This window comes from Ascaphus truei, unplaced genomic scaffold, assembly GCF_040206685.1.
Source record: "Ascaphus truei isolate aAscTru1 unplaced genomic scaffold, aAscTru1.hap1 HAP1_SCAFFOLD_847, whole genome shotgun sequence".
Taxonomy (NCBI): Eukaryota; Metazoa; Chordata; class Amphibia; order Anura; family Ascaphidae; genus Ascaphus; species Ascaphus truei.
In genome coordinates, this window is record NW_027457185.1 from 36 (window position 1) to 25,360 (window position 25,325).

The 25,325-nt window shown below is 51.6% G+C and overlaps 1 protein-coding gene across 1 annotated transcript; it reads left to right on the forward strand.

Annotated features, from left to right (window-relative positions):
• Window positions 1-415: 415 nt before the first annotated feature.
• LOC142486414 (uncharacterized) lies at window positions 416-24,041 on the forward strand (the record flags this gene model as incomplete). Its single annotated transcript, XM_075585002.1, has 9 exons — window positions 416-514; window positions 3,392-3,466; window positions 5,061-5,156; window positions 8,035-8,172; window positions 9,946-10,125; window positions 10,511-10,723; window positions 19,062-19,253; window positions 21,612-21,706; window positions 22,162-24,041. Coding segments are annotated over 8 exons (1,086 nt in total), but the record flags the coding sequence as incomplete, so codon positions are not given.
• Between the last annotated feature and the right edge of the window lie 1,284 nt (window positions 24,042-25,325).

Sequence of the window (25,325 nt, forward strand, 5' to 3'; positions counted from 1 at the left end):
CTCTCTTCTCACTCTCTCTCTTCTCACTCTCTTTCTTCTCACTCTCTCTCTTCTCTCTCTTTTCTCACTCTTCTCTCTCTTCTCTCTCTTCTCTCTCTTCTCTCTCTTCTCTCTCTTCTCTCTCTTCTCACTCTCTCCTCACTCTCTCTCTCTTCGCACTCTCTCTCTCTTCTCACTCTCTCTCTCTTCTCACTCTCTCTCTCTCCTCACTCTCTCTTCTCACTCTCTCTCTCTTCTCACTCTCTCTCGCTCTCTTCTCACTCTCTCTCTCTCTCTGTCTCTCTCTCTCGCTCTTTCTTCTCACTCTCTCTCTCTCTCTCTCGCTCTTTCTTCTCACTCTCTCTCTCGCTCTTTCTTCTCACTCTCTCTCTCTCTCGCTCTTTCTTCTCACTCTCTCTCTCTCGCTCTCTCTTAGGTCTGCAGGACTCATCTCTCTCGCTCTGTTCGTATCCGGGACACAATAAGTTGGTTACAGGAGCAGCTGAAGCTGTCTCGCAGCTCCCAAACCCAAGAGGTAAGAGAGCGTCTCACACACGGGATTCCTATAAGGTAATAGGGACAGCGGTGCCCCCCTGTGATGGGATAAGAGGGCGTCTCACACACAGGGGATTCCTATAAGGTAATAGGGTCAGCGGTGCCCCCCTGTGATGGGATAAGAGGGCGTCTCACACACGGGATTCCTATAAGGTAATAGGGACAGCGGTGCCCCCCTGTGATGGGGGATAAGAGGGCGTCTCACACACAGGGGATTTCTATAAGGTAATAGGGACAGCGGTGCCCCCCTGTGATGGGATAAGAGGGCGTCTCACACACGGGATTCCTATAAGGTAATAGGGACAGCGGTGCCTCCCTGTGATGGGATAAGAGGGTGTCTCACACACGGGATTCCTATAAGGTAATAGGGACAGCGGTGCCTCCCTGTGATGGGATAAGAGGACGTCTCACACACACAGGATTCCTATAAGGTAATAGGGACAGCGGTGCCCCCCTGTGATGGGATAAGAGGGCGTCTCACACACGGGATTCCTATAAGATAATAGGGACAGCGGTGCCCCCCTGTGATGGGATAAGAGGGCGTCTCACACAGGGGATTCCTATAAGATAATAGGGTCAGCGGTGCCTCCCTGTGATGGGATAAGAGGGCGTCTTACACACAGGATTCCTATAAGGTAATAGGGACAGCGGTGCCTCCCTGTGAGGGATAAGAGGGCGTCTCACACACAGGGGATTCCTATAAGGTAATAGGGACAGCGGTGCCTCCCTGTGATGGGATAAGAGGGCGTCTCACACACAGGATTCCTATAAGGTAATAGGGACAGCGGTGCCTCCCTGTGATGGGATAAGAGGGCGTCTCACACACACAGGATTCCTATAAGGTAATAGGGACAGCGGTGCCTCCCTGTGATGGATAGAGGGCGTCTCACACACAGGATTCCTATAAGGTAATAGGGACAGCGGTGCCTCCCTGTGATGGGATAAGAGGGCGTCTCACACACGGGATTCCAATAAGGTAATAGGGTCAGCGGTGCCTACCTGTGATGGATAAGAGGGCGTCTCACACAACCATGATTCCTATAAGGTAATAGGGACAGCGGTGCCTCCCTGTGATGGGATAAGAGGGCGTCACACACACGGGATTCCTATAAGGTAATAGGGACAGCGGTGCCCCCCTGTGATGGGATAAGAGGGCGTCTCACACACGGGATTCCAATAAGGTAATAGGGTCAGCAGTGCCTCCCTGTGATGGGATAAGGGGGCGTCTCACACAGGGGATTTCTATAAGGTAATAGGGACAGCGGTGCCTGCCCTGTGATGGGATAAGAGGCCATCTCACACAGGGGATTCCTATAAGATAATAGGGACAGCGGTGCCTCCCTGTGATGGGATAAGAGGGCGTCACACACACGGGATTCCTATAAGGTAATAGGGACAGCGGTGCCCCCCCTGTGATGGGATAAGAGGGCGTCTCACACACGGGATTCCAATAAGGTAATAGGGTCAGCAGTGCCTCCCTGTGATGGGATAAGGGGGCGTCTCACACACAGGATTCCTATAAGGTAATAGGGTCAGCGGCGCCTCCCTGTGATGGGATAAGAGGGCGTCTCACACAGGGGATTCCTATAAGGTAATAGGGTCAGCGGTGCCTCCCTGTGATGGGATAAGAGGGTGTCACACACACAGGATTCCTATAAGGTAATAGGGTCAGCGGCGCCTCCCTGTGATGGGATAAGAGGGCGTCTCACACACAGGATTCCTATAAGGTAATAGGGTCAGCGGCGCCTCCCTGTGATGGGATAAGAGGGCGTCACACACACAGGATTCCTATAAGGTAATAGGGTCAGCGGCGCCTCCCTGTGATGGGATAAGAGGGCGTCTCACACAGGGGATTCCTATAAGGTAATAGGGTCAGCGGTGCCTCCCTGTGATGGGATAAGGGGGCGTCTCACACACACGGGATTCCTATAAGGTAATAGGGTCAGCGGCGCCTCCCTGTGATGGGATAAGAGGGCGTCACACACACAGGATTCCTATAAGGTAATAGGGACAGCGGTGCACCCCCTGTGATGGGATAAGGGGGCGTCTCACACACACGGGATTCCTATAAGGTAATAGGGTCAGCGGTGCCTCCCTGTGATGGGATAAGGGGGCGTCTCACACACACGGGATTCCTATATGGTAATAGGATCAGCGGCGCCTCCCTGTGATGGGATAAGAGGGCGTCTCACACAGGGGATTCCTATAAGGTAATAGGGTCAGCGGTGCCTCCCTGTGATGGGATAAGGGGGCGTCTCACACACACGGGATTCCTATAAGGTAATAGGGTCAGCGGCGCCTCCCTGTGATGGGATAAGAGGGCGTCTCACACACAGGATTCCTATAAGATAATAGGGACAGCGGTGCCTCCCTGTGATGGGATAAGAGGGCGTCACACACAGATTCCTATAAGGTAATAGGGACAGTGGTGCCTCCCTGTTATGGGATAAGGGGGCGTCTCACACACGGGGATTCCTATAAGGTAATAGGGACAGCGGTGCCTCCCTGTGATGCGATAAGAGGGCATCTCACACACAGGATTCCTATAAGATAATAGGGACAGCGGTGCCTCCCTGTGATGGGATAAGAGGGCGTCACACACAGATTCCTATAAGGTAATAGGGACAGCGGTGCCTCCCTGTTATGGGATAAGGGGGCGTCTCACACACGGGATTCCTATAAGGTAACAGGGACAGCGGCGCCCCCCTGTGATGGGATAAGAGGGCGTCTCACACACGGGATTCCTATAAGGTAATAGGGACAGCGGTGCCTCCCTGTGATGGGATAAGGGGGCGTCTCACACACAGGATTCCTATAAGGTAATAGGGTCACTCACTGACCCCCTTCTCTACCCTAGGACTCCCCCAAGGACCAGGAAGAGCTGATCCGGGAACTTGTGCTGAGCTTACACTGCAAGGAGCAAGTCCTAGAGGTGTGTATGGAGGGTCTGGAAGTGTCCTAGAGGTGTGTAGGGGGGATCTGGAAGTGTCCTAGAGGTGTGTATGGGGGATCTGGAAGTGTCCTAGAGGTGTGTATGGGGGGTCTGGAAGTATCCAGAGGTGTGTATGGGGGGTCTGGAAGTGTCTGTGACGGGAGCTTTGTGACAGGCTATAATAATACACCACCAAAGATATAACTGGGTTGAACTGGACGAAACTTAGATATGATAAAATATAATTTATTCCTTGAAAAAGGTGAACACACGAGATATACAAATAAGACAAAATATGGGCACTTACTTAAAGGTTAGGACAAGAAAAGCCATCAGGATACAGGATGGGCCATTTCTTCCATAATTCAGTTTCAGATGTTAACATCACAGCAATACATGAAGATCATACATGAAGATATTTGAGTAAGGGTGACTCTGACTTATATACCATTTCAACCCTTCTCTTGCACTCAAGATGCCGAGTTGGCTAGAAAAAATCTCTTTGAAGCAGATTTTGGCTTCCATTGTAAGTGTGAAGTATCACACTTAAAAACACTCAGTTCCTTGGTTCCTGCCCCTAGTATAAACAATTAGGGCAGTTACCTTTTCATCACCGGGCTATGTTAATTCTTGCAGGATGCTCTCCCTGCCCTATTAGCATAGCAGAGGGGGTCTGCATTTTTCAGAGCATATCCAAAATTCCATATACACTGTAAATAACTTCATAGCTTCAGTTCAGTAGTACTTACTGGCACGCGAAACATATTAATACATTCCGTCACGCATGACGCTCCCAATGAGACTAAATATTACCGTGTAATACTAAAATTTAGAGAGATATTAATATCTGTCTCTTAGGACCGGCTAAACATCAGGTGTCTGTAATCCTTATGTGCGAATCAGTCCCACAAATACACATATGTAGCTTTTAGCACGTTCAGCCGAGGACATCTCATAATATTCTTATATTTAATAAGGTCACTCATTCTGTAGCCCCACTCCTAAATCAGGGGCATTTGGCCAGTCTACCAAATGGAGTGTCTGGCAGGATACTATGGTTTGTAAGTGTGAGTTATAACACTCCCAAATCACTCCAGCTTCCTAAACATTTGGTCACATTCCTTAGTAGGCAGGCATCTTTGAGGGTAACATAAACAAAGGGCTAGAATCACTATTCAACTATTAACCCTTGCCCTCCCGGATAGATCCCAGTGTGTGTGTGGTGCAGTCACTGGAACAGAAACAATACATTTTTACAGGGGAATAAACAGTTGGATGGCTGAAGCAAGGTAAAACCACATTACTGGACCCCAGTCCAGTTAACCCCTTGCTTCCCAGGTGAGAGTAGAGGGTGGCCAAATGGGGTGTAACCCCTTTAATCCCGGGCCAAATCCTCTCTATCATGACAGTGTCCTAGAGGTGTGTATGGGGGGTCTGGAAGTGTCCTAGAGGTGTGTATGGGGGGTCTGGAAGTGTCCTAGAGGTGTGTATGGGGGGTCTGGAAGTGTCCTAGAGGTGTGTATGGGGGGTCTGGAAGTGTCCTAGAGGTATATATGAGATGCCCTGTTCACTCTCTCCCCCCGCACACCTCTAGGACTGCCTGACCTTGCTCCTGACCCAGCCAGGGACCTCTGACCCCGGCCGTGACCCCGTGGTTGGGAACTTGAGGGAGCGAGAGGAGGAGCTTAAGGTAACACTGGGCACGGTGACCTCACCCGTCTGTACTATGACATCACACAGCAGCGCGCATGCTGACGCCTTCACTGCGACTCGTGACATCACGGGAAATGGTGACGTCGTGACTGTGCCCTGTGACCTCACTTTGCTATGACCTCATCACCCCAACCTGTGACGACATTCCTGCCCTGTGACCTCTCCCCTCCCCCCCGCGCTGATACTGCACCCTGCGCTACCTCTCCCCTCCCCCCGCGCTGATACTGCACCCTGCGCTACCTCTCCCCTCCCCCCGCGCTGATACTGCACCCTGCGCTACCTCTCCCCTCCCCCCGCGCTGATACTGCACCCTGCGCTACCTCTCCCCTCCCCCCACGCTGACACTGCACCCTGTGCTACCTCTCCCCTCCCCCCCGCGCTGATATTGCACCCTGTGCTACCTCTCCCCTCCCCCCGCGCTGATACTGCACCCTGCGCTACCTCTCCCCTCCCCTGCGCTGATACTGCACCCTGCGCTACTTCTCCCCTCCCCCCGCGCTGATACTGCACCCTGCGCTACCTCTCCCCTCCCCCCGCGCTGATACTGCACCCTGCGCTACCTCTCCCCTCCCCCCGCGCTGATACTGCACCCTGCGCTACCTCTCCCCTCCCCCCGCGCTGATACTGCACCCTGCGCTACCTCTCCCCTCCCCCCGCGCTGATACTGCACCCTGCGCTACCTCTCCCCTCCCCCCGCGCTGACACTGCACCCTGCGCTACCTCTCCCCTCCCCCTGCGCTGATACTGCACCCTGCGCTACCTCTCCCCTCCCCCCGCGCTGATACTGCACCCTGCGCTACCTCTCCCCTCCCCCCCGCGCTGATACTGCACCCTGCGCTACCTGTCCCCTCCCCCCGCGCTGATACTGCACCCTGCGCTACCTCTCCCCTCCCCCTCGCGCTGATACTGCACCCTGCGCTACCTCTCCCCTCCCCCCGCGCTGATACTGCACCCTGCGCTACCTCTCCCCTCCCCCCGCGCTGATACTGCACCCTGCGCTACCTCTCCCCTCCCCCCGCGCTGATACTGCACCCTGCGCTACCTCTCCTCTCCCCCCGCGCTGATACTGCACCCTGTGCCACCTCTCCCCTCCCCCCCGCACTGACACTGCACCCTGCGCTACCTCTCCCCTCCCCCCCACGCTGATACTGCACCCTGCGCTACCTCTCCCCCCCCCGCGCTGATACTGCACCCTGCGCTACCTCTCCCCTCCCCCCCGCGCTGATACTGCACCCTGCGCTACCTCTCCCCTCCCCCCACGCTTATACTGCACCCTGCGCTACCTCTCCCCTCCCCCCGCGCTGATACTGCACCCTGCGCTACCTCTCCCCTCCCCCCGCGTTGATACTGCACCCTGTGCCACCTCTCCCCTCCCCCCCGCGCTGATACTGCACCCTGTGCTACCTCTCCCCTCCCCCGCGCTGATACTGCACCCTGTGCTACCTCTCCCCTCCCCCCGCGCTACCTCTCCCCTCCCCACGCGCTGATACTGCACCCTGCGCTACCTCTCCCCTCCCCCCCGCGCTGATACTGCCCCCTGCGCTACCTCTCCCCTCCCCCCGCGCTGATACTGCACCCTGCGCTACCTCTCCCCTCCCCCCGCGCTGATACTGCACCCTGCGCTACCTCTCCCCTCCCCCCGCGCTGATACTGCACCCTGCGCTACCTCTCCCCTCCCCCTGCGCTGATACTGCACCCTGCGCTATCTCTCCCCTCGCGCTGATACTGCACCCTGCGCTACCTCTCCCCTCCCCCCGCGCTGATACTGCACCCTGTGCTACCTCTCCCCTCCCCCCACGCTGATACTGCACCCTGTGCTACCTCTCCCCTCCCCCCCGCGCTGATACTGCACCCTGCGCTACCTCTCCCCTCCCCCCGCGCTGATACTGCACCCTGCGCTACCTCTCCCCTCCCCCCGCGCTGATACAGCACCCTGCGCTACCTCTCCCCTCCCCCTGCGCTGATACTGCACCCTGCGCTATCTCTCCCCTCGCGCTGACACTGCACCCTGCGCTACCTCTCCCCTCCCCCCGCGCTGACACTGCACCCTGCGCTATCTCTCCCCTCCCCCCGTGCTGACACTGCACCCTGCGCTATCTCTCCCCTCCCCCCGTGCTGACACTGCACCCTGCGCTACCTCTCCCCTCCCCCCACGCTGATACTGCACCCTGTGCTACCTCTCCCCTCCCCCCGCGCTGATACTGCCCCCTGCGCTACCTCTCCCCTCCCCCCGCGCTGATACTGCACCCTGCGCTACCTCTCCCCTCCCCCCGCGCTGATACTGCACCCTGCGCTACCTCTCCCCTCCCCCTGCGCTGATACTGCACCCTGCGCTATCTCTCCCCTCGCGCTGACACTGCACCCTGCGCTACCTCTCCCCTCCCCCCGCGCTGACACTGCACCCTGCGCTATCTCTCCCCTCCCCCCGTGCTGACACTGCACCCTGCGCCATCTCTCCCCTCCCCCCGTGCTGACACTGCACCCTGCGCTACCTCTCCCCTCCCCCCGCGCTGATACTGCACCCTGTGCTACCTCTCCCCTCCCCCCGCGCTGATACTGCCCCCTGCGCTACCTCTCCCCTCCCCCCGCGCTGACACTGCACCCTGCGCTATCTCTCCCCTCCCCCCGCACTGATACTGCACCCTGCGCTACCTCTCCCCTCCCCCCGCGCTGACACTGTACCCTGCGCTACCTCTCCCCTCCCCCCGCGCTGATACTGCACCCTGCGCTACCTCTCCCCTCCCCCCGCTCTGATACTGCACCCTGCGCTATCTCTCCCCTCCCCCCGCGCTGACACTGCACCCTGCGCTATCTCTCCCCTCCCCCCGCGCTGACACTGCATCCTGACTATGCAGAGAGAAAAGGACGAGGAGGCAGAGTTGGTGCGGCAGAGGGACGCGGAGGTGCAGCGTCTGCAGCTTGAGCTGAGAGAGAAAGACGGGGACCTGGCACGGCTGCAGAGGGTGCTGTGCGAGAACCAGGACACCATCACTGTGAGTGGGAAGCGCAGGGGGAGGTGTAAGTGTGTGTGTGTGTGGGGGGTCAGTACAGGAATAGCAGAGAGGGCTGCAGGGCAGGATGGAGGTGCAGTGACAGAGCTGTGTGTGTGTGGGGGGGTCAGTACAGGAATAGCAGAGAGGGCTGCAGGGCAGGATGGAGGTGCAGTGACAGAGCTGTGTGTGTGTGAGTGGGGGGGGAGGGTCAGTACAGGAATAGCAGAGAGGGCTGCAGGGCAGGATGGAGGTGCAGTGACAGAGCTGTGTGTGTGTGGGGGTCAGTACAGGAATAGCAGAGAGGGCTGCAGGGCAGGATGGGGGTGCAGTGACAGAGCTGTGTGTGTGTGTGTGGGGGGGGGGTCAGTACAGGAATAGCAGAGAGGGCTGCAGGGCAGGATGGAGGTGCAGTGACAGAGCTGTGTGTGTGTGTGGGGGGGGGGGGGTCAGTACAGGAATAGCAGAGAGGGCTGCAGGGCAGGATGGAGGTGCAGTGACAGAGCTGTGTGTGTGTGAGTGGGGGGGGAGGGTCAGTACAGGAATAGCAGAGAGGGCTGCAGGGCAGGATGGAGGTGCAGTGACAGAGCTGTGTGTGTGTGGGGGGTCAGTACAGGAATAGCAGAGAGGGCTGCAGGGCAGGATGGAGGTGCAGTGACAGAGCTGTGTGTGTGTGTGTGGGGGGGGGGGGTCAGTACAGGAATAGCAGAGAGGGCTGCAGGGCAGGATGGAGGTGCAGTGACAGAGCTGTGTGTGTGTGTGGGGGGGGGGGGGTCAGTACAGGAATAGCAGAGAGGGCTGCAGGGCAGGATGGAGGTGCAGTGACAGAGCTGTGTGTGTGTGTGTGTGGGGGGGGGGGTGGTCAGTACAGGAATAGCAGAGAGGGCTGCAGGGCAGGATGGAGGTGCAGTGACAGAGCTGTGTGTGTGTGTGGGGGGGGGTCAGTACAGGAATAGCAGAGGAATGCAGGGCAGGATGGAGGTGCAGTGACAGAGCTGTGTGTGTGGGGGGGGGGGGGGTCAGTACAGGAACAGCAGAGAGGGCTGCAGGGCAGGATGGAGGTGTAGTGACAGAGCTGTGTGTGTGTGTGGGGGGGGGGTCAGTACAGGAATAGCAGAGAGGGCTGCAGGGCAGGATGGAGGTGCAGTGACAGAGCTGTGTGTGTGTGTGGGGGGGGGCAGTACAGGAATAGCAGAGAGTGCTGCAGGGCAGGATGGAGGTGCAGTGACAGAGCTGTGTGTGTGGGGGTGGGGGACAGTACAGGAATAGTAGAGAGGGCTGCAGGGCAGGATGGAGGTGCAGTGACAGAGCTGTGTGTGTGGGGGGGGGGAGGACAGTACAGGAATAGCAGAGAGGGCTGCAGGGCAGGATGGAGGTGCAGTGACAGAGCTGTGTGTGTGTGGGGGGGGGGGGGTCAGTACAGGAATAGCAGAGAGGGCTGCAGGGCAGGATGGAGGTGCAGTGACAGAGCTGTGTGTGTGGGGGTGGGGGACAGTACAGGAATAGTAGAGAGGGCTGCAGGGCAGGATGGAGGTGCAGTGACAGAGCTGTGTGTGTGTGTGTGTGGGGGGGGGGGGCAGTACAGGAATAGCAGAGAGGGCTGCAGGGCAGGATGGAGGTGCAGTGACAGAGCTGTGTGTGTTTGTGTGTGGGGGGTCAGTACCGGAATAGCAGAGTGGGCTGCAGGGCAGGATGGAGGTGCAGTGACAGAGCTGTGTGTGTGTGTTAGTACAGGAATAGCAGAGTGTTGTAGTGACACAGTCCCCCTCTCCCCAGGCTGTGCGGGACCTCCTGGGTGAGAAGGAGTTTGCGGTGCAGCAGTTGGAGGTGGCGCTTGGCTCTGCTGTGCGCTCTGCAGCCTCACAGGACGCGCTGCGCCTCTCTGCTCTGCGTGAGAAAGACGCGCTGATCTTCGCGGTGCAGGGAGCGCTGAGCAGCAGTAACCAGGATGTGGAGGTGAGTGAGTGAGGGCTGAGTGAGTGAGGGCTGAGTGAGGGAGGGCTGCGCGAGGGAGGGCTGCGTGCCTGAGTGAGGGAGGGCTGCGTGAGGGAGGGCTGCGTGCCTGAGTGAGGGAGGGCTGCGCGCCTGAGTGAGGGAGGGCTGCGCGCCTGAGTGAGGGAGGGCTGCGTGCCTCAGTGAGGGAGGGCAAAGGCAGCACTGACTAACTCTCTCTCCCCCGTCTCTCCCCCCCCGTCTCTCTCCCCCCCCGTCTCTCTCCCCCCCGTCTCTCTCCCCCCCGTCTCTCTCCCCCCCCGTCTCTCTCCCCCCCCCGTCTCTCTCCCCTCCGTCTCTCTCCCCCCTGTCTCTATGTCCCCCCCCTGTCTCTATGTCCCCCCCCCAGGCCCTCGCAGACTCCCTCCTCTCTCAGGGGTTGGATGATTTGGGGGGCTGTCTCCCCCCCGCTGGCTCCCCCGGACCCCTCCTCTCTCAGCTGCAGGAGAAGGGGCGCCTCCTGTCCCAGGCTCATACAGAGAGTCAGAGGCAGAGCGCTCAGCACCAGCGAGACATCCACGAGCTGCTGAGCGCTCTCAGTGACAGTCAGACTCTGCTGCAGGTGAGCGCAGGGCAGGGACCCTCCTAATTATCCCACACGCTGCGTTCTGCGCCGTCCCGAGGCGTTCTGTGCCGTCCCGACGCGTTCTGTGCCGTCCCGACGCGTTCTATGGCGTCCCGACGCGTTCTGTGCCGCTCTGCAGAGCTGTATGCTGTTGCATTATATAACATTACACCACACTATATATAAGCGTGACACTGCATTGTATAACATTACACCGCACTATATATAAGCGTGGCACTGCATTGTATAACATTACACCGCACTATATATAAGCGTGGCACTGCATTGTATAACATTACACCGCACTATATATAAGCGTGGCACTGCATTGTATAACATTACACCGCACTATATATAAGCGTGGCACTGCATTGTATAACATTACACCGCACTATATATAAGCGTGGCACTGCATTGTATAACATTACACCGCACTATATATAAGCGTGGCACTGCATTGTATAACATTACACTGCACTATATATAAGCGTGACACTGCATTGTATAACATTACACCGCACTATATATAAGCGTGGCACTGCATTGTATAACATTACACCGCACTATATATAAGCGTGGCACTGCATTGTATAACATTACACCGCACTATATATAAGCGTGGCACTGCATTGTATAACATTACACCGCACTATATATAAGCGTGGCACTGCATTGTATAACATTACACCGCACTATATATAAGCGTGGCACTGCATTGTATAACATTACACCGCACTATATATAAGCGTGGCACTGCATTATATAACATTACACCGCACTATATATAAGCGTGACACTGCATTGTATAACATTACACCGCACTATATATAAGCGTGACACTGCATTGTATAACATTACACCGCACTATATATAAGTGTGGCACTGCATTGTATAACATTACACCGCACTATATATAAGCGTGGCACTGCATTGTATAACATTACACCGCACTATATATAAGCGTGACACTGCATTGTATAACATTACACCGCACTATATATAAGCGTGGCACTGCATTGTATAACATTACACCGCACTATATATAAGCGTGGCACTGCATTGTATAACATTACACCGCACTATATATAAGCGTGGCACTGCATTGTATAACATTACACCGCACTATATATAAGCGTGACACTGCATTGTATAACATTACACCGCACTATATATAAGCGTGACACTGCATTGTATAACATTACACCGCACTATATATAAGCGTGGCACTGCAATGTATAACATCACACCGCACTATATATAAGCATGACACTGCATTATATAACATTACACCGCACTATATATAAGCGTGGCACTGCATTGTATAACATTACACCGCACTATATATAAGCGTGACACTGCATTGTATAACATTACACCGCACTATATATAAGCGTGACACTGCATTGTATAACATTACACCGCACTATATATAAGAGTGGCACTGCATTGTATAACATTACACCGCACTATATATAAGCGTGGAACTGCATTATATAACATTACACCGCACTATATATAAGAGTGGCACTGCATTGTATAACATTACACCGCACTATATATAAGCGTGGCACTGCATTGTATAACATTACACCGCACTATATATAAGCGTGGCACTGCATTATATAACATTACACCGCACTATATATAAGCGTGACACTGCATTGTATAACATTACACCGCACTATATATAAGCGTGACACTGCATTATATAACATTACACCGCACTATATATAAGCGTGACACTGCATTGTATAACATTACACCGCACTATATATAAGCGTGGCACTGCATTGTATAACATTACACCGCACTATATATAAGCGTGACACTGCATTGTATAACATTACACCGCACTATATATAAGCGTGGCACTGGATTGTATAACATTACACCGCACTATATATAAGCGTGGCACTGCAATATATAACATTACACCGCACTATATATAAGCGTGACACTGCATTGTATAACATTACACCGCACTATATATAAGCGTGGCACTGCATTGTATAACATTACACCGCACTATATATAAGCGTGGCACTGCATTATATAACATTACACCGCACTATATATAAGCGTGACACTGCATTGTATAACATTACACCGCACTATATATAAGCGTGGCACTGCATTGTATAACATTACACCGCACTATATATAAGCGTGGCACTGCATTGTATAACATTACACCGCACTATATATAAGCGTGGCACTGCATTGTATAACATTACACCGCACTATATCTAAGCGTGACACTGCATTGTATAACATTACACCGCACTATATATAAGCGTGGCACTGCATTGTATAACATTACACCGCACTATATATAAGCGTGGCACTGCATTGTATAACATTACACCGCACTATATATAAGCGTGACACTGCATTATATAACATCACACCGCACTATATATAAGCGTGACACTGCATTATATAACATCACACCGCACTATATATAAGCGTGACACTGCATTATATAACATTACACTGCACTATATATAAGCGTGACACTGCATTATATAACATTACACTGCACTATATATAAGCGTGACACTGCATTGTATAACATTACACCGCACTATATATAAGCGTGACACTGCATTGTATAAAATTACACTGCACTATATATAAGCGTGACACTGCATTATATAACATTACACCGCACTATATATAAGCGTGACACTGCATTATATAACATTACACCGCACTATATATAAGCGTGACACTGCATTATATAACATTACACCGCACTATATATAAGCGTGGCACTGCATTGTATAACATTACACCGCACTATATATAAGCGTGGCACTGCATTGTATAACATCACACCGCACTATATATAAGCGTGACACTGCAGTGTATAACATCACACCGCACTATATATTAGCGTGACACTGCATTGTATAACATTACACCGCACTATATATAAGCATGGCACTGCATTGTATAACATTACACCGCACTATATATAAGCGTGGCACTGCATTATATAACATTACACCGCACTATATATAAGCGTGACACTGCATTGTATAACATTACACCGCACTATATATAAGCGTGACACTGCATTGTATAACATTACACCGCACTATATATAAGCGTGACACTGCATTGTATAACATTACACCGCACTATATATAAGCGTGGCACTGCATTGTATAACATTACACCGCACTATATATAAGCGTGACACTGCATTATATAACATTACACCGCACTATATATAAGCGTGACACTGCATTATATAACATTACACCGCACTATATATAAGCGTGACACTGCATTGTATAACATTACACCGCACTATATATAAGCGTGACACTGCATTGTATAACATTACACCGCACTATATATAAGCGTGGCACTGCATTATATAACATTACACCGCACTATATATAAGCGTGACACTGCATTATATAACATTACACCGCACTATATATAAGCGTGGCACTGCATTATATAACATTACACCGCACTATATATAAGCGTGACACTGCATTATATAACATTACACCGCACTATATATAAGCGTGGCACTGCATTATATAACATTACACCGCACTATATATAAGCGTGGCACTGCATTGTATAATATCACACCGCACTATATATAAGCGTGGCACTGCATTGTATAACATTACACTGCACTATATATAAGCGTGACACTGCATTGTATAACATTACACCGCACTATATATAAGCGTGGCACTGCATTATATAACATTACACCGCACTATATATAAGCGTGGCACTGCATTGTATAACATTACACTGCACTATATATAAGCATGACACTGCATTATATAACATTACACCGCACTATATATAAGCGTGGCACTGCATTGTATAACATTACACCGCACTATATATAAGCGTGGCACTGCATTGTATAACATTACACTGCACTATATATAAGCGTGACACTGCATTGTATAACATCACACCGCACTATATATAAGCGTGGCACTGCAATATATAACATTACACCGCACTATATATAAGCGTGACACTGCATTGTATAACATCACACCGCACTATATATAAGCGTGGCACTGCAATATATAACATTACACCGCACTATATATAAGCGTGGCACTGCATTGTATAACATTACACCGCACTATATATAAGCGTGGCACTGCATTGTATAACATTACACCGCACTATATGTAAGCGAGGCACTGCATTGTATAACATTACACCGCACTATATGTAAGCGTGACACTGCATTATATAACATTACACCGCACTATATATAAGCGTGACACTGCATTGTATAACATTACACCGCACTATATATAAGCGTGGCACTGCATTGTATAACATTACACTGCACTATATATAAGCGTGGCACTGCATTGTATAACATTACACCGCACTATATATAAGCGTGGCACTGCATTGTATAACATTACACCGCACTATATATAAGCGTGGCACTGCATTATATAACATTACACCGCACTATACATAAGCGTGACACTGCATTGTATAACATTACACCGCACTATACATAAGCGTGACACTGCATTGTATAACATTACACCGCACTATATATAAGCGTGGCACTGCATTGTATAACATTACACCGCACTATATCTAAGCGTGGCACTGCATTGTATAACATTACACCGCACTATATATAAGCGTGGCACTGCATTGTATAACATTACACCGCACTATATATAAGCGTGGCACTGCATTGTATAACATTACACCGCACTATATATAAGCGTGATACTGCATTATATAACATTACACTGCACTATATATAAGCGTGACACTGCATTATATAACATTACACCGCACTATATATAAGCGTGACACTGCATTATATAACATTACACTGCACTATATATAAGCGTGACACTGCATTGTATAACATTACACTGCACTATATATAAGCGTGACACTGCATTGTATAACATCACACCGCACTATAAATAGGCATGGCACTGCATTATATAACATTACACCGCACTATATATAAGCGTGACACTGCATTATATAACATTACACCGCACTATATATAAGCGTGACACTGCATTGTATAACATTACACTGCACTATATATAAGCGTGACACTGCATTGTATAACATTACACCGCACTATATATAAGCGTGACGCTGCATTATATAACATTACACCGCACTATATATAAGCGTGACACTGCATTGTATAACATTACACTGCACTATATATAAGCGTGACACTGCATTATATAACATTACACCGCACTATATATAAGCGTGGCACTGCATTGTATAATATCACACCGCACTATATATAAGCGTGGCACTGCATTGTATAACATTACACCGCACTATATATAAGTTGTGGCACTGCATTGTATAACATCACACCGCACTATATATAAGCGTGACACTGCATTGTATAACATTACACCGCACTATATATAAGCGTGGCACTGCAATGTATAACATCACACCGCACTATATATAAGCGTGGCACTGCATTGTATAACATTACACTGCACTATATATAAGCGTGACACTGCATTGTATAACATTACACCGCACTATATATAAGCGTGGCACTGCATTGTATAACATCACAACGCACTATATATAAGCGTGACACTGCATTGTATAACATTACACCGCACTATATATAAGTTGTGGCACTGCATTGTATAACATCACACCGCACTATATATAAGCGTGGCACTGCATTATATAACATCACACCGCACTATATATAAGCGTGACACTGCATTATATAACATTACACTGCACTATATATAAGCGTGACACTGCATTGTATAACATTACACCGCACTATATATAAGCGTGGCACTGCATTGTATAACATTACACTGCACTATATATAAGCGTGACACTGCATTGTATAACATCACACCGCACTATATATAAGCGTGGCACTGCATTGTATAACATTACACTGCACTATATATAAGCGTGACACTGCATTATATAACATTACACCGCACTATATATAAGCGTGACACTGCATTGTATAACAGTACACCGCACTATATATAAGCGTGGCACTGCATTGTATAACATTACACTGCACTATATATAAGCGTGACACTGCATTGTATAACATTACACCGCACTATATATAAGCGTGACACTGCATTGTATAACATTACACTGCACTATATATAAGCGTGACACTGCATTATATAACATTACACCGCACTATATATAAGCGTGACACTGCATTGTATAACATTACACCGCACTATATATAAGCGTGACACTGCATTGTATAACATTACACCGCACTATATATAAGCGTGACACTGCATTGTATAACATTACACCGCACTATATATAAGCGTGGCACTGCATTGTATAACATCACAACGCACTATATATAAGCGTGACACTGCATTGTATAACATTACACCGCACTATATATAAGTTGTGGCACTGCATTGTATAACATTACACCGCACTATATATAAGCGTGACACTGCATTGTATAACATTACACCGCACTATATATAAGCGTGGCACTGCATTATATAACATCACACCGCACTATATATAAGCGTGACACTGCATTGTATAACATTACACCGCACTATATATAAGCGTGACACTGCATTGTATAACATTACACCGCACTATATATAAGCGTGACACTGCATTGTATAACATTACACCGCACTATATATAAGCGTGACACTGCATTATATAACATTACACCGCACTATATATAAGCGTGGCACTGCATTATATAACATTACACCGCACTATATATAAGCGTGGCACTGCATTGTATAACATTACACCGCACTATATATAAGCGTGACACTGCATTGTATAACATTACACCGCACTATATATAAGCGTGGCACTGCATTGTATAACATTACACCGCACTATATATAAGCGTGACACTGCATTGTATAACATTACACCGCACTATATATAAGTTGTGGCACTGCATTGTATAACATTACACCGCACTATATATAAGCGTGACACTGCATTGTATAACATCACACCGCACTATATATAAGCGTGGCACTGCATTATATAACATCACACCGCACTATATATAAGCGTGACACTGCATTGTATAACATTACACCGCACTATATATAAGCGTGACACTGCATTGTATAACATTACACCGCACTATATATAAGCGTGACACTGCATTGTATAACATTACACCGCACTATATATAAGCGTGACACTGCATTGTATAACATTACACCGCACTATATATAAGCGTGACACTGCATTATATAACATTACACCGCACTATATATAAGCGTGGCACTGCATTATATAACATTACACCGCACTATATATAAGCGTGGCACTGCAAGGTATAACATTACACCGCACTATATATAAGCGTGGCACTGCATTGTATAACATCACACCGCACTATATATAAGCGTGACACTGCATTATATAACATTACACCGCACTATATCTAAGCGTGGCACTGTGCTGTATCTAAGCGTGGCACTGCGCTGTATCTAAGCGTGGCACTGCGCTGTATCTAAGCATGGCACTGCGCTGTATCTATGCGTGGCACTGCGCTGTATCTAAGCGTGGCACTGCGCTGTATCTAAGCGTGGCACCGCACTGTATCTAAGCGTGGCACCGCGCTGTATCTAAGCGTGGCACCGCGCTGTATCTAAGCGTGGCACCGCGCGGTATCTAAGCGTGGCACCGCACTGTATCTAAGCGTGGCACCGCGCTGTATCTAAGCGTGGCACCGCGCTGTATCTAAGCGTGGCACCGCGCTGTATCTAAGCGTGGCACCGCGCTGTATCTAAGCGTGGCACTGCGCTGTATCTAAGCGTGGCACTGCGCTGTATCTAAGCATGGCACTGCGCTGTATATAAGCGTGGCACTGCGCTGTATCTAAGCGTGGCACTGCGCTGTATCTAAGCGTGGCACTGCGCTGTATCTAAGCGTGGCACTGCGCTGTATCTAAGCGTGGCACTGCACTGTATCTAAGCGTGGCACTGCACTGTATCTAAGCGTGGCACCGCGCTGTATCTAAGCGTGGCACCGCGCTGTATCTAAGCGTGGCACTGCGCTGTATCTAAGCGTGGCACCGCGCTGTATCTAAGCGTGGCACTGCGCTGTATCTAAGCGTGGCACTGCGCTGTATCTAAGCGTGGCACTGCACTGTATCTAAGCGTGGCACTGCACTGTATCTAAGCGTGGCACTGCGCTGTATCTAAGCGTGGCACTGCACTGTATCTAAGCGTGGCACCGCGCTGTATCTAAGCGTGGCACCGCGCTGTATCTAAGCGTGGCACTGCGCTGTATCTAAGCGTGGCACTGCGCTGTCCCATTACAGGAGCAGCTGCGTCACTGCAGAGAACGCCTCCAGGGCGGCGCTCCGGAGGTGCAGAGATTGCGTGATGCTCTGCGGCTGCGGGAGGCAGAACTAAGAGCAGAGCGCCAGCGTCACGCGTGTGACATGCGAGAGACGCACACGGAGATGTCACAGCTCTACGGCTCAGTGCGGGAGCGGGACAAGCACACGCAGGTAACGCAACCGGCAGAGCGTCGCTCCATTACCCGCTCCCCTGCCAGAGATCTGCAGAGCATCGCTCCATTACCCCCTCCCCTGCCAGAGATCTGCAGAGCGTCGCTCCATTACCCCTCCCCTGCCAAAGACCCTGCAGAGCGTCGCTCCATTCCCCCCTCCCCTGCCAGAGACCCTGCAGAGCGTCGCTCCATTACCCCTCCCCTGCCAAAGACCCTGCAGAGCGTCGCTCCATTCCCCCCTCCCCTGCCAGAGACCCTGCAGAGCATCACTCCATTAACCCCTCCCTGCCAGAGACCCCGCAGAGCATCGCTCCATTACCCCCTCCCCTGCCATAGATCTGCAGAGCGTCGCTCCATTACCCCCTCCCCTGCCAGAGACCCTGCAGAGCATCGCTCCATTACCCCCCCCCTGCCAGAGACCCTGCAGAGCATCGCTCCATTATCCCTCCCCTGCCAGAGACCCTGCAGAGCATCGCTCCATTACCCCCTCCCCTACCAGAGACCCTGCAGAGCATCGCTCCATTAACCCCTCCCCTGCCAGAGACCCCGCAGAGCATCGCTCCATTAACCCCTCCCCTGACAGAGACTCCGCAGAGCATCGCTCCATTAACCCCTCCCCTGCCAAAGACCTGCAGAACATCGCTCCATTACCCCTTCCCCTGCCAGAGACCCTGCAGAGCATCGCTCTATTACCCCCTCCCCTGCCAGAGACCCCGCAGAGCGTCGCTCCATTACCCCCTCCCCTGCCAGAGACCCTGCAGAGCATCGCTCCATTACCCCTCCCCTGCAGAGCATCGCTCCATTACCCCCTCCCCTGCCAGAGACCTACAGAGCGTCGCTCCATTACCCCCTCCCCTGCCAGAGACCCCGCAGAGCATCGCTCCATTACCCCCCCTGCCAGAGACCCCGCAGGGCGTCGCTCCATTACCCCCTCCCCTGCCAGAGACCTGCAGAGCATCGCTCCATTACCCCCTCCCCTGCCAGAGACCTGCAGAGCATGGCTCCATTACCCCTCCCCTGCCAGAGACCCCGCAGAGCATCACTCCATTAACCCCTCCCCGAGACCCCGCAGAGCATCGCTCCATTAACCCTCCCCGAGACCCTGCAGAGCATCGCTCCATTACCCCTCCCCTGCCAGAGACCCGGCAGAGCATCGCTCCATTACCCCCTCCCCTGCCAGAGACCTGCAGAGCGTCGCTCCATAACCCCCTCCCCTGCCAGAGACCCTGCAGAGCATCGCTCCATTACCCCCTCCCCTGCCAGAGACCTGCAGAGCATCGCTCCATTACCCCCTCCACTGCCAGAGACTCTGCAGAGCATCGCTCCATTAACCCCTCCCCTGCCAGAGACCCTGCAGAGCGTCGCTCCATTACCCCCTTCCCTGCCAGAGACCCTGCAGAGCATCGCTCCATTACCCCCTCCCCTGCCAGTGACCCCGCAGAGCGTCGCTCCATTAACCCCTCCCCTGCCAGAGACCCTGCAGAGCGTCGCTTCTTTAACCCCTCCCCTGCCAGAGACCCTGCAGAGCGTCGCTCCATTACCCCCTCCCCTGCCAGAGACCCTCCAGAGCGTCGCTCCATTACCCCCTCCCCTGCCAGAGACCCCGCAGAGCATCGCTCCATTACCCCTCCCCTGCCAGAGACCCTGCAGAGCGTCCCTCCATTACCCCCTCCCCTGCCAGAGACCATGCAGAGCATCGCTCCATTAACCCCTCCCCTGCCAGAGACGCCGCAGAGCATCGCTCCATTACCTCCTCCCCTGCCAGAGACCCCGCAGAGCGACGCTCCATTACCCCCTCCCCTGCCAGAGATCTGCAGAGCGTCGCTCCATTACCCCCTCCCCTGCCAGAGACCCTACAGAGCATCGCTCCATAACCCCCTCCCCTGCCAGAGACCCCGCAGAGCATCGCTCCATTACCCCCTCCCCTGCCAGAGACCTGCAGAGCATCGCTCCATTACCCCCTCCCCTGCCAGAGACTCTGCAGAGCATCGCTCCATTAACCCCTCCCCTGCCAGAGACCCTGCAGAGCGTCGCTCCATTACCCCCTCCCCTGCCAGAGACCCTGCAGAGCATCGCTCTATTACCCCCTCCCCTGCCAGAGACCCCGCAGAGCGTCGCTCCATTACCCCCTCCCCTGCCAGAGACCCTGCAGAGCGTCGCTTCTTTAACCCCTCCCCTGCCAAAGACCCTGCAGAGTGTCGCTCCATTACCCCCTCCCCTGCCAGAGACCCTGCAGAGCGTCGCTCCATTAACCCCTCCCCTGCCAGAGACCCTGCAGAGCGTCGCTCCATTACCCCCTCCCCTGCCAGAGACCCTGCAGAGCGTCGCTCCATTAACCCTCCCCTGCCTGGTTTAGAAGCTGTTGCAGGAATCCCAGAGCAGAGATGAAGCGATCAGACGGCTGCAGGAGACGCTGAGCCCAGGGGGGGGAATGAAAGCGACACTGTGAGGGTGAGACGTGCAGCACTCTCTCCCCCCCCTCTCTCTCTCTCCCCTGTGTCTCGCTCACTCCCCCCCTCCTCTCTCTCATACTCTCACCCACTCTCACCCACTCTCTCTCTCTCATACTCTCACCCACTCTCTCTCTGTCATACTCTCACCCACTCTCTCTCTCACCCACTCTCTCTCTCACCCACTCTCTCTCTCACCCACTCTCTCTCTCACCCACTCTCTGTCTCACCCACTCTCTCTCTCACCCACTCTCTCTCTCACCCACTCACTCTCTCTCACCCACTCACTCTCTCTCACCCACTCACTCTCTCTCACCCACTCACTCTCTCTCACCCACTCACTCTCTCTCACCCACTCACTCTCTCTCACCCACTCACTCTCTCTCACCCACTCACTCTCTCTCACCCACTCACTCTCACCCACTCTCACCCACTCACTCTCTCTTTTTCCTACAGTTTGAGCTGTCCCCTGGGCGCCTCCATTCTCCCCCCATGATGTTCCATGATCTTCTACCAACAATGGCGGCTCTCGGGCTGGGATCCCCCCGCCCAGCGCCCCAAGAACAGCCCCACAGAGGGGTGTGAACGAGTAACATTACCACGTCCATACCTGTGCCATACAGTACATATACTTACCCTGGGGGAATGGCTATTAGGAGGGGTTATCTGGGGTTTAGGGTTAAGTAAGCGCTATATCCAGGGGGGTAATACTGTCAGTAACACTACACATCACCTGGGGTATTAATACTGTATAATACCTATATTACTGCCATAAAAAGGTGGGGGGAGGGTAACTTTGATACCCTAATACTATATTACTGCCTTAAACTGTACAGGGTTAAGAGACGGCTCATAGATGGGTATTTACCGGGTGTGTATTCTATTACTCCAATACTCATGTTCTTACAACACTGCTGCCATATACAGAGTATTGGGGGATCCTAGGGCAGGTAAAATACTCCCTTATAGTACTGTATGCTGCTGCCAAATAGCGACTATGTGAAAGGGTCAAAAGGTAGGGAACACATTTTGTTACTCTAGTACTCTTTTATTACATATCCCAATATCATATTACTACCAAATGCAGAGTATTCATTAGAGGATCATGGGTCGGGTAGCAGACGTTGAGTACTATGTTACTGCCAAACAAGGAGTATGCGGAGAATTACAGGCAGGGAGTATACATTCTGTTACTCTAATACTATTGTTACTGTATATCCTAATACTGTGTTACTGCCCCATATACAGAGGAAAGCACGGATATGGGGGGTAATAGGGCAAAGGGCATGATATTTGTTACTCCTACACATATTCCAGAATTTCCTAATACTATGTTACTATCCTATACACAGGCAGGAGAGAGTATTAGTAACACTTTCTCTTCCCCTAATACTGCTATACGCAGAGGAAAGAGGGTGTTGTGTATTTATTGCCATATCCACAGGTATAATATGGCTATAGGCTGAGTAACACCACTATTGCCCTAATACTCCTGTTAATACTCATGTCACTGCCATATACAGAGTATTAGAGGAGCACAGGGCAGGTAACAGACTTCTAATACGGTGTTACTGCCAAATACGGACTACAGGAAGATTAAAATGCACACGTTGTTACTCTGTTACTTCATACCCTAATACTTTGTTACTGCACATATAAAGAGGTAAGAGAGGGTGGTAGCATTTTGTCACCTGAACAGGCACTTTAATTAGTATATATATATATCTCCTAATACCAGGTTACTGCCATATACAGAGGAAGAAGGCAATGCTATACAGGGCACGAAACACCCTAATGCCTAATACTATGTTACTACCATCTACTGAGTACAGGGGTAGTAGGGCAGGAAACATTTGTTACTCTTCTGCTCCTTAACATCCTAATATGCAGCTGTCCTTTTATAGACAGGTAAGAGTATTAGGGCAGGAAGTAATACCCCAATACCCCAATACTGCTGTATACATACTCCCGTTACTGCCGTATACATACTCCCGTTACTGCCGTATACATACTCCCGTTACTGCCGTATACATACTCCCGTTACTGCCGTATACATACTCCCGTTACTGCCGTATACATACTCCCGTTACTGCCGTATACATACTCCCGTTACTGCCGTATACATACTCCCGTTACTGCCATGCACCGGGGTGTGAGAGGCTGTTAGAACTTGTTACTCGCCCTATTACCCTAATACTCGCAGAGGTTCTCGTGCCCGGTTCTGTATACCTGAGCTGGGATACTTAGGACGGTCAGTATGTGTGTAATTACCGGGATTATTGTCTCTGCGATTCAATTATCTAAATATATGTGAATAAAGAAAAATAATTATCGTATTCTGCGTGTGTGTGTGTGTCTCTGCGTGTGTGTGTCTCTGCGTGTGTGTGTGTCTCTACGTGTGTGTGTGTCTGCGTATGTGTGTGTCTGCGTGTGTGTGTGACTGCGTGTGTGTGTCTCTGTGTGTGTGTGTGTGTGTCTCTTGCTTGTCTCTGCGTGTGTGTGTGTGTCTGCGTGTGTGTGTGTCTCTGCGTGTGTGTGTGTGTGTGTCTGCGTGTGTGTGTCTGCGTGTGTGTGTCTCTCTGTGTGTGTGTGTGTGTCTCTGCGTGCGTGTGTGTGTGTCTCTGCGTGCGTGTGTGTGTCTCTGCGTGTGTGTGTCTCTGCGTGTGTGTGTCTCTGCGTGTGTGTGTCTCTGCGTGTGTGTGTCTCTGCGTGTGTGTGTGTCTCTGCGTGTGTGTGTGTCTCTGCGTGCGTGTGTGTCTCTGCGTGCGTGTGTGTCTCTGCGTGTGTGTGTGTCTCTGCGTGTGTGTGTCTCTCTGTGTGCTTGCGTATGTGCCTCTGCGTGTGTGTGTGTGTCTCTGCGTGTGTGTGTCTCTGCGTGTGTGTCTCTGCGTGTGTGTGTGTGTGTCTCTGCGTGTGTGTGTGTGTCTCTGCGTGTGTGTGTGTGTGTCTCTGCGTGTGTGTGTCTGCGTGTGTGTGTGTGTCTCTACGTGTGTCTATGCGTGTGTGTGTCTCTGCGTGTGTGTGTGTCTCTGCGTGTGTGTGTGTCTCTGCGTGTGTGTGTGTGTCTCTCTGTGTGCGTGTGTGTGTGTGTCTGCGTGTGTGCGTGTGTGTCTCTGCGTGTGTGTGTCTCTGCGTGTGTGTGTCTCTGCGTGTGTGTGTGTCTCTGCGTGTGTGTGTGTGTCTGCGTGTCTGCGTGTGTCTGTGTGTGTGTCTCTGCGTGTGTGTGTGTCTCTGCGTGTGTGTCTCTGCGTGTGTGTCTCTGCATGTGTGTGTGTCTCTGCGTGTGTGTGTGTCTCTGCATGTGCGTGTCTCTGCGTGCGTGTGTGTGTCTCTGCGTGTGTGTGTCTGCGTGTGTGTGTCTCTGCGTGTGTGTGTCTCTGCGTGTGTGTGTGTGTCTGCGTGTCTGCGTGTGTCTGCGTGTGTCTCTGCGTGTGTGTGTGTCTCTGCGTGTGTGTCTCTGCGTGTGTGTCTCTGCATGTGTGTCTCTGCATGTGTGTGTGTCTCTGCGTGTGTGTGTGTCTCTGCATGTGCGTATCTCTGCGTGTGTGTGTGTGTGTGTCTCTGCGTGTGTGTGTCTGCGTGTGTGTGTCTCTGTGTGTGTGTCTCTATGTGTGTGTCTC